The sequence below is a fragment of the Homarus americanus genome, unplaced genomic scaffold (genome assembly GCF_018991925.1).
Source record: "Homarus americanus isolate GMGI-L3 unplaced genomic scaffold, GMGI_Hamer_2.0 scaffold7412, whole genome shotgun sequence".
Classification (NCBI taxonomy): Eukaryota; Metazoa; Arthropoda; class Malacostraca; order Decapoda; family Nephropidae; genus Homarus; species Homarus americanus.
This window is the reverse complement of record NW_024741140.1, coordinates 15,909-36,029: the sequence shown is the minus strand read 5'-3', so window position 1 is coordinate 36,029 and position 20,121 is coordinate 15,909. Positions and strand designations below refer to the sequence as shown.

Below are 20,121 nucleotides of genomic sequence, written 5' to 3'. Positions count from 1 at the left end.
AGAAAACAAAATCCGTGAGTTTTTCATGCCAGTCCCATGAGTGTGTAAAATATATACTGTATATATATAAATAGCTGTATGTTCCTGTATACCAACATTATGTATGTTTAAGACAATACAGGTACTCCCCGACTTATGACCTACGACTTACGTCCACCCGCACTTACGACCTGCCTCATTCGTACCAAAATGTGGTCAAATCATGTATTTTTGAGTCCCAAAGTCAGTACACAGACAAAATTTTCATCTGTAATTCACTTTAAAATGGCTGGCAAGCTTAAAAGTGAGAGTTTTGTGGTGCTGAGAAGAAAAAGAGATGTCCATTTTAGATTTTCTATGTGTTATTTAAGCATTTCCTACTAAGACCTGGATGTCGGTCCCTAACCCAGTCGTAAGTCGGGGAGTACATAGATAATATAAATAAATAAATAAATAAATAAATAAATAAATAAACTTGAACATCAAATAACATAAATAAATTAACAAACTTAAAATAACAAATAAATAAACATAAACCTAATAACATAAATAAATAAACATAAAATAACATAAACACAAAATAACAAATAAAAAAACATAAAATTACAAATAAATAAACATAAAATAACATAAATAAGCCTAAACATAGACCTAAAATAACACTGTATGAACATTAGGTCCAGTAGTTAGTTGTAACAATATAATACCTCAGACATGTGAGGTGATCTGGTGCACACACAGGATGTAAACAATCCCTGTAGTACTGGACAAGTGTGTATACCGTAGGTTGGTACAGTGTGTGTATAATTATATCCTTTGTGTTAAATATTATTAATAATACCAACAAATGTTTGGTCCATAAAGTGATAGTGAGAAACATGACACCATATAGCCAGTACAGTTGGCTGTTAAATTTACACAAATTCTTTTCCCCAAAATATACCTTGTTAATTATAGGCTGCCTCTTATGACCTGGTACATATGGTGCTCTGTAGTGTTCTAACTCTACCTTGTTAATTATAGGCTGCCTCTTATGACCTGGTAAATATGGTGCTCTGTAGTGTTTTAACTCTACCTTGTTAATTATAGGCTGCCTCTTATGACCTGGTACATATGGTGCTCTGTAGTGTTCTAACTCTACCTTGTTAATTATAGGCTGCCTCTTATGACCTGGTACATATGGTGCTCTGTAGTGTTCTAACTCTACCTTGTTAATTATAGGCTGCCTCTTATGACCTGGTACATATGGTGCTCTGTAGTGTTCTAACTCTACCTTGTTAATTATAGGCTGCCTCTTATGACCTGGTACATATGGTGCTCTGTAGTGTTTTAACTCTACCTTGTTAATTATAGGCTGCCTCTTATGACCTGGTACATATGGTGCTCTGTAGTGTTTTAACTCTACCTTGTTAATTATAGGCTGCCTCTTATGTCCTGGTACATATGGTGCTCTGTAGTGTTTTAACTCTACCTTGTTAATTATAGGCTGCCTCTTATGACCTGGTACATATGGTGCTCTGTAGTGTTCTAACTCTACCTTGTTAATTATAGGCTGCCTCTTATGACCTGGTACATATGGTGCTCTGTAGTGTTTTAACTCTACCTTGTTAATTATAGGCTGCCTCTTATGACCTGGTACATATGGTGCTCTGTAGTGTTCTAACTCTACCTTGTTAATTATAGGCTGCCTCTTATGACCTGGTACATATGGTGCTCTGTAGTGTTGACTCCTCTTGATCCCCGGCACACGGCCTCAGATTTATTTTATTTATTTTCCGTGGCAATCCGTGAGTTTCCGAGGGACGCAAGCTTTAAAACCACGAGCTTTACGGGAATACTGTATTATATGTGATCCTCAGGTAAAGGCCAGATATTGCTAAGAGTTCAGGTAATTTTGTTCACAACTGTACATCCCCGTGAAGTTTGAGGCGGCAGACAACACACTGGCATGTGACCTCAACGTTACAGTAGTTATATCTGAACCAAAACCAACAATAATTTTGAGGAATGATTTTGATATGAAACTTTCACTAAGAACTTTATAAAGATCATTCACAGAACTATCAGTCAGTTTAGACAAATGAATTGTAAAATTTCTTTCCATTAAAAATACTGAAAAACCACAGGCAATGTTTGGTGATGACTGTCAGTCAATTCATGTGGTAACAACAGAAATAAAGTGTTCACATTATGTTGTGCTGAGGACATATATCCTAAAATCTTGTCTAGTAATAGTTGATGCTTATTGTTTGTCTACCTCAGTGTTTATACTTGGTGAGAGAACAGGTCTAGTAGCAGTTCACAATAAGAAATAACTAAGTGGTGTTGAGACAGAAGACACTCATGACCCTGTAGTACTTGTCAACTTAACTTACTGCAGTGTTAACACATCCTTCTTCCCCTCCACCTGACTCTAAAACAACAGATTGATCAAAGTAAACCCATCCTAATAAACAACATACCTCTTATATTAACCAGTACAGTAGTTACACTACTCATACTGTAAAGGGTGTCAACTGAAGGCAACACTTGTCTTCAGTGGTTAAGTAGTCCACAAATGAAGTCTTATCTTTCTTACTAATCTGAGAGTTCATTTCACACTGGAAACATATTCTTTCTACCAAATAAAAGCATCGTTTCATGATGTTCATAATATTTTTACCAATCAGAATTCAAAGCCTGGCTTAACAGTATGTGACATCATTGCAAGCTGCAATCTTTCCTCTTTATCCTCTTCACCATTGATCGGTCTGTTGGGCTCTTAGGTCGTCGGTCATACCTCTGTCACACGCTGTTGGCAAGTACTGGTCATGTACCGGCTCCTGAATGTACCTGAACCCGCTCCAGTGTTGGTCAAGTCTGGTCTTGAAAGAGCTCACACTCGGTGCCATCACAACACTCTATGGCAGATTGTTCCAAGAGTTCAAACTCGCTCCAATAAAATTTGCCCTGACAGTTTTCTGAATTTGTGGCTTGTCCACCCTGAGGCTGTGATCCCCAGTGTGACGGGCATCTGCCAGCTTCAGGTATGAACACTCAAATGAGTAATGCTGTCTGAGTTCTGTTAAGTCACCTCTTGTCTGCCTATAGTATAAGCTAGGCCAGGCATGGGCAACCTTTCCTCAGCCATGGGCAACCTTTCCTCAGCCATGGGCCACCTTATAATTTATATCCTACCTAACCCAAAAGTACTGTTAATATTGTATTATCGTGGACAGTGAAACAGTTTATCCTCACATCCACCTCACAATATTTTCTGTTTACAATCACAGTTTTTTCCCATTAATGAAACAAATCCACCATAATAATTTTTAATGTAATATGTTAATGTTTCTTGGCCTTTAACACAAGATTACTGAAGCAGTCTGTAAATACAATGATTTTTCCCACAGTTACAACATTTGTCTTACTTATGAGACACAGCCACCAGAATACTGTTAATGTTAATCTTGGTGCATGAACAACTACAATGACACAACCTATAGGTACATCTATTTATTTTAATATACAATACATATATATATATATATATATATATATACAGTATATATATATATATATATATATATATATATATATATATATATATATATATATATATATATATATATATATATATATATATATATATATATATATATATATATATATATATATATATATATATATATATATATATATATATATATATATATATATATATATATATATATATATATATATATACCAGGATTCGAACCCACGGTGGTCCAGCGGTTAGCATTCCCCGGTCACAGTCATAGGCTCGTGGGTTCAAATCCTGGCGGGTTGAGGTGTTGATTGTATGTAGAAGTCCTCGTGCATTATTGGGCTAATGAAATATATATGGATCCTCGTGTTTCGAAGCCGGATTTGGTAAAACGTTACTCTGACCACCTACGTGATACTGGTGGTCCCCATTAGAGGTTCACGGCGCCATCAGCTCGTTGAACAGGCTTTGTGTGAAATATAACAGAGTCTAGGACTGCTTTTGTATCCTGGTGGTCCAGCTGTTAGCATTCCCTGGTCACAGTCATAGGCTCGTGGGTTCGAATCCTGGCGGGTTGAGGTGTTGATTGTATGTAGAAGTCTTCGTGCATTATTGGGCTAATGAAATATGTATACAGTCACCCCTCCATTAACGAACTCAATCCGTTCCAGAAGGTCGTTCGTTAACCGAAAAGTTCGTTAACCGAAACCATTGTTTCAATCAGGGCTGTGGAGTCGAAGACAAAACCTTCGACTCCGACTCCTCAAATTTTTATGCTTCCGACTCCGACTCCTCAAATTTTTATGCTTCCGACTCCGACTCCTTGGCCTATTTGTAACAACTATTTCTACCATCCTAATTGTAATTTGTATGTTGTAACCTGCGTAGGTAAAAAGTAAAACACCGTGGCTATACTGCTACAGCTTTATTAATGATCTGGACGATATTTAATAACTACAAAAAGATGATAGGCTTGACTTTCAAAGTTTCAATCAAAAGAAAAATAAATTTATTAAGAATTCAAGATATTAACTAGAAAACACCATTTACATGTATATCTAAAAGTTCGATCTCAGCATATGAATTTTGTTTAAGCTCATAATCTGATGTGGATCTAAATGATGATCCTACAATTCCTTTTAAAGTAAAGTTATATATTTATGTACATTAAAGAAATGAATACCTTATTAAGGAAAATGGATAAACCTTACATGATTAAGTTATTAAATTAAATTTGCCTTAATCTCACCAAAAACAGGTTGTAGCTAATTGTTTTGTAGCTGAGAGCCTCTGTGCAGTTTTCAACGAAACAAAATTTGATATAATTCAAAATTTCAAATGGTAAAGAAGAGACTATCGTCCAAAATTATAGTGCTATACTGTGCCTGCTACAATAAATTCATAATAATGCTTATAAAATGGAAATAAATTCTTTTAATAATTTAAGAAAATTAGTGGGATCAGTGGAATCACTGCAATGAATATGCCTGAGTTCATATATTTGTTCTTAGGAACAGAATAGCTTCAGTCAGATCTTCCTTCATGGAAGCCCTTAAATCTGATCTGATTATTTTCAGTGCAGAAAACAGTCTTTCTACACTGACCTGAGTGGGTGGCATTGCTGTCACAGCTCTAGCTACATCTTTTACAATCTCTGGGTAAGCAGGTATGGCTTCTTCCACTGTCACTTTTGAAGACCGGTCAAATTTCTCCACTTCCATCAGTGCACCAAAGAAATCTTGCTGAAATCTCGTATTTTTAATGTCTACCGCTGCTGCGTTTTCACTCCGATGTCGCTTTACCTTTGCGAGTCGGAGTCGGAGTCTGGACAATTTTACCGACTCCGACTCCGACTCCACAAGCCGAAATTTCCTCCGACTCCTCGACTCCGACTCCGACTCCACAGCCCTGGTTTCAATGGGTTTTTGGGTAATTGGTTCCAGCTCACCGAAAATTTCCTAAATTCAACAAAAATGGTAGAAAAGTTCACTTACTTTGAGGTGTGTATGTAGAAGGCTCCTGGATGATGATGATGATGATGGGATTTAGAATGGGGGTGGAGGAGAAGGAAGAAGAGAAGGCATTGGGGTGGAAGAGAAGTCACCCCATGGTGCCATTTCACCCATAAAATTTTAGCTCTCTTGGTGTAATTCAAGATTATTTTCTTTAAATCAACACTGCACTGCATTATATATTGTCAATATGTAAAATATATTTCAAAATAACCAATAATTTGCTTGGAAACACAGAAAAAAAGTGTATAGTTGAAGAGAGTCTCAAGCAAGATGTTACCTCCAGTGAAAACAGAGAGAGACTAACTCCTGTTTGCTGTGTTAACAGGCTGGATGCCTCGCATTAAACTAGTCACTTTACCTTCAATTATGTTCAATAATTGTTAAAATGACTAAAAAATTGAATATTAAACTTTTAAAATTATTGAATAGTATAAACTCCTTGATATTTACTAAAATAGTAAGGAATTTAAGCCCTAGAACCGATTAATGTATTGGCGGACTAATACTAAAGCTGGTTGCCCGGTCAGTGCAAGCGAAAACATGTTGAGGTCGGTTCGTAAATACTTCGTTAACCGAATTTTTTTTCGTTAACCGATTGAAGATCCTTATGGAAGGCAGTTCGTTAATCTAAATTACGTTAACTGAGGTGTTCGTTAAACGAGGGGTCACTGTATATATATATATATAAGAACATAAGAACATAAGAAAGTGGGATACTGCAGGAGGCCGACTGGCCCATACAGGGCAGATCCCTTTCACACCCATCCCAGCACTTCCATGTGCCTATCCAACTTCGTCTTGAAGCTCCCTAGCGTCCCCGATCCTACTATAGCACTCGGTAGCCTATTCCACATATCCACAACTCTATTACCAAACCAGTGCTTGCCTTTATCCTTTCTGGGACGAAAATAGGTGAAGCTGGATCCTTGCTGGTTGCCAAACTAAGACTGAGGAAGTAGCCGACAGAATGGAGGTGGTTGCTAAGAGGAGTTATGCTGAGGTATTAGCAGGCCACGGGAGGTGGCGGAGAGTAATGCAGGATCAGAACAGGTTCTACAGCAGCTAGGGGCTTTGAAGAAGCATGTCGAAGAAATGAAAATTAACGGACCTACTGTTAGGGGAGAGGAGGAACAACGGGAACGTTACCAGAGTAGGAACAATGTAATAGTTTATGGAGTCTCTGAGAGCCAGGCGGAGGGAACTGAGACTAGGATAACACACGATAAGTTGCAGTTTGTGAATATTTGTACAGAGGTTCTGACGATGCCATCAACACCTCAGGATGTAAGGAGGCTGAGACAAAAGCAGGGGGACAATCCTCGCCCATTCAGGATCACACTAGTGAGTGAGAAGGAGAAATGGGAGGTTATTCGGCAGGCAAAAAACTTAGCAAGGAGCGAGGCATCTCGGAGTGTATTCATTCACCCAGATCGCACGGTAATGCAGAGGGAACAGCACAAGAAGCTCCTGCAGGACTTGAAGCAGAAGAGGGAGGAGTCGAGGAAGAACGGGGACGGGTGTACATGGGTTGTATTCAGGGGGAGAGTGGTGGAAGTAAGTGTGCTGACACAGGGCCATGGGGCAGCAGCGCACCCTCCACCCACTCCGCTCTATACCCCACTCGGGAGGTGGCACCAGCTCCTCCTATCAGCCGGGAGGAGGCGAGCGCTGTGTAAACAATGACATTTCTAACCACACCCTGCAAAATACAGTGTACTTAGCAAATGCTGCAGCTTCTGAGAATTGGGGGGGGATTACTACTAAGACCAGAGACGTTACCGAAAAGAAGAAATTCTGGCTTGAATGTCATGTACAGTAATACTGACACATTCCTCTGATAAGAGAGAGGAGTTTGAAACACTACTGAAGGTACACCAACCAGATATTGTAGGAGTTGTAGAACTGTTGTACAAGAACAGGAGAATTGACCCAGAGGAATGTGAGTTCAGTATTGCTGGATATGACTCATTTACAAACCTTTCTCAAGAAACTTGCAAGAGGGGTGTGGTTATCTATGCTAGGCAAGACCTTAGAGCCAGCCAGGCGAGGGTACAGGGAGAGGATGTTTTTGAAGAGTCCAAGTGGTGTAAAATTAAATTAAAGGGAGGAGATTTACTTATTGTCGGATGTTGGTAGAGGCTAAGACTATGTCTCCTGGTGTGTGTGTGTGTGTGTAGAGGCCAAGAGTACGTCCCCTGGTGTGTTTAGTTTAAAGCATTATACATCTCTGACAGTTTATGGTGAATTCTCGTGCCTTGGTCTCTGGGGTGTCAAGTCATATGAGATGTTCTTCCTCAGATGGCCCCTGAGAGTGAAGGTCAGTCTGGTGGTAGGACTGTGGACATCTCAAACACTTTCTTTACATTTTTAAGAGTAGTAAGCACACCTGGACACAGTGCTTGTGGAGGGACACAAACATTCTACTTATGTACAGTTCCCTTCACTAGTGCGTTTACAGGGGTTCGTCAGGTTTTGTGAAGTGTGGCAGCCCTGTGTTTGTTTACATTCGACACCAGGAAACTCACAATAGTAAACATACTGTGGAGTCATACTGATACAATATTAAAACAAATATCTGGAAGATAATGATTTATGGAATATTTATATGACGAGCCCCTGTAAACACACTTGTGAAGGGGACTGTGCATGAAACCTTGATGCTATTCTTATTATGTATTGAATATTGTCCAGAACCCATGGACCTTCTCGGGTAGAAGAGGTTTGGTGTATGAACAACATACAGTGTCTTGAGCTTTGATCTGACAGAGTAAAATAAAATCAAGAGGACATGTAGCTGAGAGTTGGAGGAAGAAGTTGCTAACCTTGTGTGTTCTTACAGTGTATGTTGTCACTGCTGATGCTGGGCATTGACATCTTCTCCTTGATCAACTGCTTATCCTTTGTACTGTGGCTGAGCATCGGAGCAGCGGTTGCAGCACTCCTGTGGCTGCGACGGTCGAGGCCTAACACAAAGCGTCCCATCCGTGTCCACACTGCCCTTCCTGTCATCTTCCTGGCTGGCTGCATCTACCTGGTGGTGGTGCCGATGATTACTGAACCTATTAGTACAGGTAAACTATAATTATTGAATTATCGGTACAGTACATGTACAGTCGGGGTCAAAAGTTTGCTCCCACCCAAAATAATGCAGCATCGACCCCCAAATGAGATGAAACAGTCAGGGTAAGTCAGTTCTGAGACTCATTCTCGTGACTCAGTTTCACCAGTGAGTGAACCTTTGTCCCCGACTGTACACTGACTATGATAACGTGTGTAAATAATTATGATTCTTCACACTTTGTAAACTTAATGTGAGGTTGAGTACAGAGTGAATTTTAGTTATATTTTGATATTCACTCGTACAATAACAGTGTGTTCTGTATTCACCTTTACTTAATGGTCTATCAGGCTTATGGAACTTGGTCTTACCTGTTCTATCATTCATAACAACACTTTACATTGGGTGACCCCTTACAAGATCATGGGATCAGATAATTTTGGTTTAATGACCAACCTACACACACTCTGGCCATCAATCATCCCGTGAATCTACTCTTATCTCATGCACAAGTTTGTTAACTTTACTTCATCCTGTTGACACTGGTTGGCTCTCTGGCCAATTGGGTGGTCGGCCATTTCTCTGTTATGTACTGACATCTCGCTTGTGAGGCAAGAACTGACTGCTATTGATTAAAGCAAATAAAACATAGAGTACATAATGTTATACATCAATAATAAAACATTGATTGGTTACATCTTCTCAGAACAGGGATACTGTGTGGAAATTAAAACTTATTATTTTTGTTAAACTTAATGAAAACTAGAAGCATCACTTAAATGATAAAATGATGAACCTAAGTCTGCGTGTTAGCTCATTCTGTGTTTGGTTAAATCGGTGGTTACCAGCACCAATGTTTAAATCTTACTGACTCAATATTTTGTTACTATAGTGCATTTTTTCCCAGCTGAGATGAGATGCCCCGCCCCCTCCTCAAGAGTTACAGCTGATTGGCTGTTGCAAATCTGTTCGATTTCATCCTGAAATAATTATGTATTTCTAAATGAGTTTATTCCTATTCGTTGGGATGACCGTTTATGACGAGAAAGATATTTAGCTAAATTAAATAAAGATACATACATTTATTATTTGAAACAGTAGCACGTAGGAAGTTTATCAGAAATATTATACATGAATTAGCTGTTAAACTCTGGTAACAAGTCCACGCTTTCTGAGGATGCATTTAATATATACCCTGTTTCATGTCGCTCCACAATGAAAACTTGGATAAGATAAATCTTGATAAAATCACACGGGGAAAAGGGAAACAACGGACCACCTTAGCTTTCGTCTTTATTCAAGACATCTTCAGAGGCAACTGGATTACATGGACAGAGAGAGGCTTAAATATACAGGGTGACCTTATTAAACATGAGGTCAGGTCATAATGATGTCATCCACTAATCCCCACACCAACACCAACACACACGTAGAGGAGGTTAAAAGAAAGGGGGCGACGTGACTAGTCAGGTCAGGTCAGGTCAAAAATAAGGGACCCACTAAATAACTATCATACATCTAGCTCCAAGGTTCTCAAAGCATTTTTAACCTTGGGCCACTGACAAATAAATTTATGTAACATATTATCAGTTTTGAACTGACCATCACTAAGGTTTATTGATTTTAATTCCTTAATCAAACTAGCTTCAACCAGAAGTCTTTCTGTGACACAAGATGATTTGAATACTTTTAAGCTTTTTTCCCAAGCAATGAGATGATTATTATTCCTCACATGAACGAACAGGGCGCTGCTTTCATATGTTGTTCTGATATTGTACTTATGTTGTTTGATTCTGAGCTGCAATGTTTTTCCTGTCTGTCCTACATAATTACCATTACATTTGCTACATGGAATACAATAAACACTTCCATTTACATTCAAAGTTGGGCTATTTTTATTAACATATTGGTAATGGTTGAGTCATACTTGAAAACAACATTAATATTTAGTAATTTAAGAGACCGAACTAACTGGACAAATTCATTGCGATAGGGCAGAGTCAAAATATTCTTAAGTGTAGGAATTTGCCTGGTTTGAGTAGAATGAAAGGATTTTTTCACCTTTTTAAAACAATGATCAACAGCCACTGAAGGGTACCCAAGTTTTTGTGCAATGGAACGAATGTGTTTCAATTCTTCATCAGTAAATTCAGCGTCACAAATACGCAAACATCTCAAAAACATAGCAGAAAAAACTGACATTTTGGTAGATTCCAAGTGACTCGATAAAAAATGTATGAAACTGTCTACCTGTGTAGGCTTTCTGTATACCTTAAATTTGTAGTTATGGCCATTTCTAATGATAAGCATGTCAAGGAATGGAAGGGATCCATTTATTTCTCTTTCAATTTTGAATGTGATACTTGAGACAATATTATTAAGCTTGTCTAAAAATTCCAATTGGGTCACTGTTTCTAGGCCAAAGACAAAGAACATCATCTACATATCTATACCATGGAGGAATAAAGTCCCCTATTTAAGCCTCTCTCTGTCCATGTAATCCAGTTGCCTCTGAAGATGTCTTGAATAAAGACGAAAGCTAAGGTGCTCCGTTATTTCCTTTTTCCCCGTGTTTATCAAGATATACCCTGTATTTATTTTTACCACAATAAGTCAAACTAAGACTAATTATGTATCAGTAAAACTACATAATGCAAAAACTAACATTTTAAAAGATCAGAATAACACTAAAATGTTACACGGTTCCTAAAAGTTGGTGGACGAGTGTGACAGACTGGCCGCTGGAGCGAACAGCCGTCAGCAGAGGCGGGAAATATGACTGAACAACTTCATATTTTAGTATGATTCTGATCTTTTAAAATGTTAGTTTTGCATAATATAGTTTTACTGATACATAATTATTCTTAGTATGAGTTATTGTTGTAAAAATAAATACAGGGTATATATTAAATGCATCCTCAGAAAGCGTGGACTTGTTACCAGAGTTTAACAGTTAATTCTTGTATAATATTTCTGATAAACTTTCTACGTGCTCCTGTTTCAAATAATAAATGTATGTATCTTTATTTAATTTAGCTAAATATCTTTCTTGTCATAAACGGTCATCCCAACGATTAGGAATAAACTCATTTAGAAATACATCATTACTTCAGGATGAAATCAGACAGATTTGCAACAGCCAATCAGCTGCAACTCTTGAGGAGGGGGCGGGGCATCTTATCTCAGCTGGGAAACAACTCACTATAGCAGCTAGAGTATTAGAGACATAATATGGACAGTGAATGTTTGCTGAGTCATGTAAAGGACTCAATGTAGATGACTATTGAAAATCCTGAGCTCAGTAATGTAAGAAAAGGAAACGGAGTATACTGGTATATACTCACTATTGTAATCGTTATTACAATTACATTTTGAATGTAATCAATTACGATTATTTCAAAGCCTGTAATCAATTGCCCATACTAGGCAGTCCTTTTTACACCCAACCCCTATCGCTCATATATCCATCCAACCTACAGTATGTTTGAAGCTATCCAGTGTTTTGAGTTAATGATGATGTTCAATAACTTGTTCCACTCATCCACTACTCTATTTCCAAACCAATGTTTATCTACTTCGCCCCTAAATCTAAATTTGTCTAATATAAAACCATTGTTACGAGTTCGCTCCTGGTTGGATAGTTTGAGTACCTTTGTTATATCACCTTTGTTTAGCCCTGACTTCCATTTATACACCTCTATCATGTCGCCCCTCACTCTACGTCTCTCGAGGGAGTGCAAATTAAAATGATTTAACCTGTCTCTGTACTCAAGGTTCCTAATGCCCAGGATGAGTCATTCTCCTCTGAATGCTTTCTGGAGATTCTATATCCATTCTATAATATGGTGACTAGAATTGAACTGTGTAATCCAAGTGAGGTCTGACAAGTGCAAGATATAGTTTCAGGATTACCTCTCTTGTCTTGTAACTAACACTCCTCTGTATGAACCCAAGTACTTTGTTAGCCTTGTTTCAAGCAAATACACATTGTTGTCTTGGTTTAAGATTCCTACTTATCATTGCTCCTAAATCTTTCTCACAGTCGGATTTCTCTATAACAACGCTGTTCATTTGATATCTGGTTTCTGTTTACATCTCCTAGACTAAGTACAGTACTTTACTTTTGTCCACATTAAATTTGATATATTTTTCAGACCTCGTCAGATTTAATTACACTCCCTATTTTAGTGTTATCAGCAAATTTACTTATGTTGTTGTCTATGTCTATATCTACATCACTTATGTATATAATAAATAGTACAGGTTGACAACCCTTTACCCGAAAACCGAAAACCGAAAGTTTTTTTGTGGAGCAATTTTTTTTTTTTTTTTTTTTAAACAGGGATTAGTCACCCAGGCATAGATCACTGACCCACATCGGGCCTGGGGAAATGTAATAGTAATACTAATTATAATAATTATTCATAGTAAATACAAATTTTAATAAAAAATACACCAAAGTAAAATAATAATAATAATAAGAAAATATAATAATAAAATTAATAATAATAATAATAATAATAATAATAATAATAATAATAATAATAATAATAAAGAAATACAAGAAAGAAAAAAGAAAAAAAGTGAGAAACACGACCTAGACCTATGAATTATTGTTATTATTATAATTATTAGTGTTATTATATTTTCGCCTCCCAGGCCCCAATGTGGGTCAGTGACTTGTGCCCGGGTGGGCTAATACACATTAAGAAAAAAAACTAAAAAAAAAAAACTAACCATTCTGAAAACCGAAAAATTCTGAAATCCGAAATGCCTCTGGCCCCAAGGATTTCGGATAAGGGATTGTCAACCTGTAATGGTTCAAGTGCTGAGCCTTGGGGTACTCCATTAGTGAAGTTATCACAATCGGATTTAGTGCCGTTAATATTTACTCGCTGTTTTCTGTCCTGTAACCACGCCCTAATCCATTTTAGAATATCTCCTCCAATGCCATGAGCTTCTACTTTCTGTACTAGTCTTTCATGGGGAACTCTGTCGAAGGGTTTGTAAAAGTCGAGGTTTACCACATCATAATTGTGCCCCTCGTCCACTGATTCACAGACAGTCGAAAAGATTATTAATAGATTTGTCAGACATGAATGCCCACTTGTGAAGCCATGTTGGGAATCATTGATCAACTTGTGCTTCTCGAGGTGATTTTGAATAGAGTGAAAATATTGCTTCCAGCAGTTTGATGTAGTGATGATTGTACCATCCTTGTCTGCATCTCCACTGAGCAAAACTGTGTGGATTAAACATTTCATCTGCCATTGTGGGTCACTTCCTCACCTTGCCACCGAGGCGCAGTAGGCCAGCACCTTTGACAATTCCTTTATGTGTGAGAATTACAATATCATTGGCAAGCTTGGCCTGAATGGGTGATTAAGGTGAAATTGTTAAAAGGTTAAGATCACAGATGAACTGTGTACAGTACACCTAGTGTAGGGTCATTATGGGATTGAAACAGTAGATATTATTTATGCCTACAGTACTGCTATGGGAATTATTAACATTATAAATGTGGTTAAAAAATCTGCTACAGTGACCTCATGTATACCAAGCATGCCCTCACAAAATCAAGTTGTGGTGGAAATGCGAGAACAGATCCATTGGTTGCTGTGGGGTCAGTATGGTGACAAACTTTAGTTCATTACTTTGTTGTTTAAGGTATTTAATAAGATGTGATATACAGTACAGGACTACCTATAATGTACTGCATATTATGTTGTTTATCTGTGGAAGTCATGTATTAACAACTGCCATAATCTGTGTTTGGTGTTATTACTGTACTTTATTAATGGTATTTCAGAAAATGTTGTTGTTTTCCCAAGCCAAAACTGTGACTATACTTATGTTCACCCAAAATCCAAACTTCCCATCATAGAATCCTGGATCCGCCCCTGTGGAGGAAGCGAAGCCGTTGCCTATCATTTACGGACATTAGTCACTCGGAAACTGACCATCGAGTTGATTCATATTCATTTTGTAGTGAAAAGATTGATTTCTATAATCCAAATATAAATACTGTACAGAGTATACAGGAATTTGAACTCTGCTCAGTCCTAAGGAATTTAGTCTTAAGTGATCTTGTACTATTCTTTCTTACATACAATTGTTGTAGAAGATGCTAACTACTCAGGCAAATTAAGAACCTAATAAACTGTAAAGAATTGCAGGATGATCACTAACAACTTGAGGAGTAGTTAAAGTGATGGCTACTGAGGTTCACTGCCCCTTGGTTATACTGAGAGTCAGGAAGTTTATCATAACACTTAAAACTATACCTATGTGAAAAGGACCTTAGTGTTTATGTTGACAATGAATTCAACTTCTCATATTATGGTGAAGGTGAATCATCCTAATAAATTACTGTACTGTACACATACAATACTTATGTGCTCTGTCCCTCAGAAATCTTTCAAGAGCTTAGTGCTCCCCATTTAGAGTACAGTACAGTACAGTACAGTAATAATATTTTGTTCCAAAGATATTGTACAAAGTAGGTCTACCAAACCAGTGCTGGCTATCTCACACCTCAAGCTAAAAGAGATCAAACAATTTTCTGTTGCCTAGTTTATTATTATAAAAGGACGGGGATGATTTAATAGTTTATAAGCACTCGGTTTTCTGTACATACCTGGAGTTAGTGGATTGCCTCACTGCCCCACTAGAGGTTAAAGTCTGAACCTGATCAAGCTAACAGATAGAAAATTGTTAGAAAAATCTTGAGAGTTGTGAACTGTTGTAATAACCTGCCAGATAATGTTGTGGCAGCACCAAGTGGGAGCCCCTTTAAAACCAGACGTGACTAACACTGGTACATGCTAGGTCCATTCAAGTACCCATACCTGACCAGTACAGTGCTTGTCAACAGTACATTAAGAGAATTGAATACCCATATGACCAACTAGTAAGCTGACCAGGGGCAGAGATGACTAGTCTTGTAATAGTAAATAATAACAGTTCTTCCTGATCTTAAGAAAAGTACTGAAAAATAAATCATTATTGTATTTTATATAAAGTTATTGATTGGTAATGTGTATCAGTTCCAACCTAAGCTTCATAACAAATAATATATTTTAAGTTAACTCTTGGTTGGTATTGGTTCCTGTATTTTGACTAAAGAAAAAGAGTGTCTGTGAAGAAGGGAACCATTTAACTTGTTTACTACAATACCATCATGTTTATAATTATTTTCCCATACAACAATTATTTGTAAATCTTGCAGGGATGGGCGTGTTGATGACCCTCTCAGGCATCCCTGTGTACCTGGCAGGAGTCCTGTGGAACACCAAGCCACACTGGCTCAGGAAAATCCATGGTAAGACCTACACATGTTTCTCTGGTCATGTATTGCCCATTGTTACGTGTTTACATTTTGTAGAAGATCGCTCACACATATATTTTGTAGTAGATCGCTCGCACATATGTTTTGTAGTAGATCGCTCACACATATATTTTGTAGTAGATCGCTCACACATATATTTTGTAGTAGATCGCTCGCACATATGTTTTGTAGTAGATCGCTCACACATATATTTTGTAGTAGATCGCTCACACATATTTTGTAGTAGATCGCTCGCACATATGTTTTGTAGTAGATCGCTCGCACACATATTTTGTAGTAGATTGCTCGCTCATATATTTGTAGTTTTAACGTTGGTTGATATTTTGAGTTATCATTCTGTAACAATAAGCAGCTGTAGGGAGAGCTGAGAGGAGTGTTGCCTCAGGTTTTCTCCATGTTTGGTGGTCATCCAGTATGGTGACGGTGGATCACATGAATACTCTAAACACAGTGTCTAGGTTATGCGGTATTCCCATTTAAATGAGTTGATCTTTTATTTCTTAACACAAGAACATTACAATAGTTACACAACCAACAAGCACAATATTCAGTAAATAATGTAGGTATTGGTGGTGAGTGAGTGGGGCACTTGAAGGTGTAGCATTAGTCACCAACATGTTTGAGTGGCACTGCACCTCCATTTTTAATATATTATTGATTAATTCTCAAGTATATTTATGCTTAACCAAATAATCAGTTAAATATCTGTTTACTCAACATATTGTCATGCCGAGGCATATTTTAGTGTTATAATGTTTGGAAACTGTTGTCTAATGGTAGATCCTGCTGCCTTATGTAACCAAGTCCCAGGTTGCTGATCTGACTTTCTGCCTCATTTACACTCAATTACTGGGTCTCAATTGTTTCTCTGACAACACAACACAACACAGCATACATATATTGTTTCTCACTATTGATTTTTTTTTTTTTTGTATTTCTTTATGGTTCTTTATTATTATTATTAGTGTTGTTATTATTATTGTTATCATTATTATTATTTTTATTTTTGTATTTTTTATTATAAATTTTACTGATCTGAATTATTATTATTATTATTATTATTATTATTATTATTATTATTATTATTATTATTATTATTATTATTATTATTATTATTATTATTGTTGTTATTATTATTATTTATTATTGTTATTATTATTATTACATTTTCACCCCCCAGGCCCTGATGTGGGTCAGTGACCTGTGCCCGGGTGGGCTAATACCTGTAAAAAAAAAACTCGGTGATTTGATTGTTTTCTGTCTCATGCATCAGTTATTTTGGCAAACTTAGGGAGATATTCTTGTATATATTGATGTGTTGCTTTTGTAAGAATATTCTAGAATGTATTGCATCATTTTTTTTATGATTTACTTCTTATTGTTAGCCTCGATCAGAGACGTATATAAACACCCGCGAGCGGCATAGAGGCAGCCAACTGTTTGTGCTTAGAGTGTAAAGTACAGCAAGCCGAGTAAGTCAGCTGAAGATAATTGTTGTGCAAGTACTGAAGTGAACAATATAGTATAGTGAGAAGACTAAGGAGTTGTACACTGGTAGTGTGTTGACTATGTATTGGAAGTCAGAGGTCCAGCTGTGAAGACATTACCCTGTTAACAGAACTACTGTTTATTAAGGTAGACCACAGTGCACAAGTGTGCTTCTGTGACCTGGTGGAAATCTACCTGCCTGTTGTTTGTCTGTACATTGATACCGATCATCGGGAAGTTACCGGAGACTGGCGGGACAGCCAGTGGTAATTTGACAATTCTTGTGAGATATCTACTGCTTCTGTACATATGACCCTGACCGCTGGTAACCAGTGGTGGAAGGTGGGTAAGTGGTGAAAGGAGGAAGGTCATAACAGTATTTATAATACAGTGGTTGGTTATTCTTTGAAACATTAATACAGCTCCTCCCTGACTTACGACGGGGTTAGGCACCCAAATCCAGGTCGTAAGTCGAAAATGCTTAAATAGTACATAGAAAATCTAAAATGGGTGTCTCTCTTTCTTCTCAGCACCACAAAACTCTCACTTTTAAGCTTGCCAGCCATTTTAAAGTGAATTACCAACGAAAATTTTCTCTGTGTATTGACGTTGGGACTCAAAAATATGTAATTTGACAAAATTTTGGTACGACTGAGGCAGGTCGTAAGTGCAAATGGTCGTAAGTGGAGTAGGTCATAAGTCGGGGAGGAGCTGTATACATCATTGTTTATCTCCATACTGTTCTCATGATCAGTGTTATTAAAATCTTTGCTCATACAGGTTCTGTATATGGAAAAAATTCTTCCTGTTTTTCCTAATTTTCATATTGTTTGGTCAGTCTATCACTTGTCTCCTCATTTACTTATTTATTAACTTTATACATTTAACTTATTTCTGTATATTCATCTATTTTCATATTGTTTAGTTCTTCTCCTGTTTATAATTGTTGAACGCAAGTTATGAGTTTGTTTTACTTACAGAGGAGACAACATACCTCTTACAAAGGGTGTTGTTAGTGGTGGCCACAGAGCAGCAGTCCAGCGACCCTCTCTTGTGTCCCACTGACCATGATCATTGAGGTCTTGACAATGAGGAGGAGAAGTAGAGGTGGAAGAGGAGAAGAAAAGAGAAGATGTGGAGGAGGAGGAAAAGTGAAGGAGAAAGAGTAAGAGGAGAAAGGAAGGATAGAAGGTAAGAGAAGAGACGTGTTTGGTGATGATGCAGCTATTGTCGGGTTATGTGTACTACTGAAGACAGCCATTAAGGGCTCTAACACCAGCCTGATGAAGGAGCGAAGTACATGAAGGAGGAGGACAGCCATGAGGTGCACACAGAGGGGTATAAGTTGTGGTCATGAATTAGGTGGTAGTGAGGAAGATGATGATGGGAGGAGATATAAGGGAAATGTGAAGTTAATGTGAAAAGGGGAAATAAGTATAAGAGTGAGAAGCCAAATGGTGAGGTTAGAATTAAACAAAACACAACTGACGCAATTTTGACTTCCTGTGTCATGAAGAAAAACTGACCACATATCCTATTGATTATATTTTAAAGAATCCTCAAAGCCCTGATGGAAAGTAAGTGATCAAAATGTTATATAGGCCATTGTGAGTGTAGGTATTTATTTTATTCACATTAAACTATATACAGTGAACCCTCGAAGATCTGGACTAAATGGGGGGACCACCTGTCCAGAAATGCCAATTGTCCGAATCTTCCGGCTAATAATAAATGATATAAGAAACACCCAAAATACAGCACTAATGTAGTGATAAACAAATTACTGTATATAAACCATGACTTTACCTGTGATAACATAATAAGAAACATTGTATCATTACTAGAGTCAATGAAATAATATTACCACAAACAACAACTGTTTATGTTTCCCACCTCCTCGGGCACCAAGCAACTGATGGGTCAAGCAGCGCCCTCAGACCTAAAATGTTCTTTGCTCTGGTTTGGTAATGTTTCTTGGGGAAACTTCTAGGAGGCTTCTTAGCCCAGAACCCCCAAATTTTTTACCGGATCTTCCAAAATTCGTATTTCCCAGGTCCGAATCTTCGATGGTTTACTGTATATATACAGTCGACCCTCGTTAATTCGGACCCCTTTAATCCGGATTTCGGATAATTCGGACAAAATCTGAACGAACTTTTTTTTTTTTTTTTGTAGGAATATTACCTACGCGGACCTTAAGCTAAAATGCTGGTCCACCCACTGCTGGGATAAAACACCAGCGTCTTTTTGGTTAAATGTAACATCTCCACCACTAGTGTGGTGGAGGGGGGGATGCAACTTTTAGCTTCAGACATGAAAAATATTTACCATTTACTGCCAGTAAACAATGGAAACATAAAATATGTACCAATTAGTAATGAAAAGTTGTGCAGTTCCTTCAGCAAATGAAGCTCACCAACTTACAATAGGCTAAATTACCTTACAACGTGCTTTCAGTAGTCTATGTTGAAGTTCTTAGCACAGGCTAACTTATCATATCATATACGGTATCACAGTTCTCATTGATCTACAAAAAATACCGGTAATAAAAACCTTTTCGATATTTCACACTTAATATAATACCCGGTAATCTACTTCAACCTCCTATTGTTTACAACGACGCATGACGCACCACCAGCTGTTGAGTATCAGCTAGACGGCACACGTGTTTTTCGAATCATTTTCAGTTAAAAAACTGTTACATCACACGTATATTTTACCTTAA

General features: G+C 37.5%; 1 protein-coding gene across 1 annotated transcript in view; it reads left to right on the top strand.

The window, feature by feature from the left end:
• LOC121875590 (large neutral amino acids transporter small subunit 1-like) overlaps positions 1 to 19,565 on the top strand; it is a gene marked incomplete at its 5' end in the record, with an annotated part of 106,624 nt that extends 87,059 nt beyond the window's left edge. The window contains 3 exon segments of the mRNA XM_042380173.1: positions 8,342 to 8,573; positions 15,789 to 15,881; positions 18,377 to 19,565. Coding sequence (XP_042236107.1) covers positions 8,342 to 8,573; positions 15,789 to 15,881; positions 18,377 to 18,474 — 423 coding nt within the window.
• Positions 19,566 to 20,121: the final 556 nt, after the last annotated feature.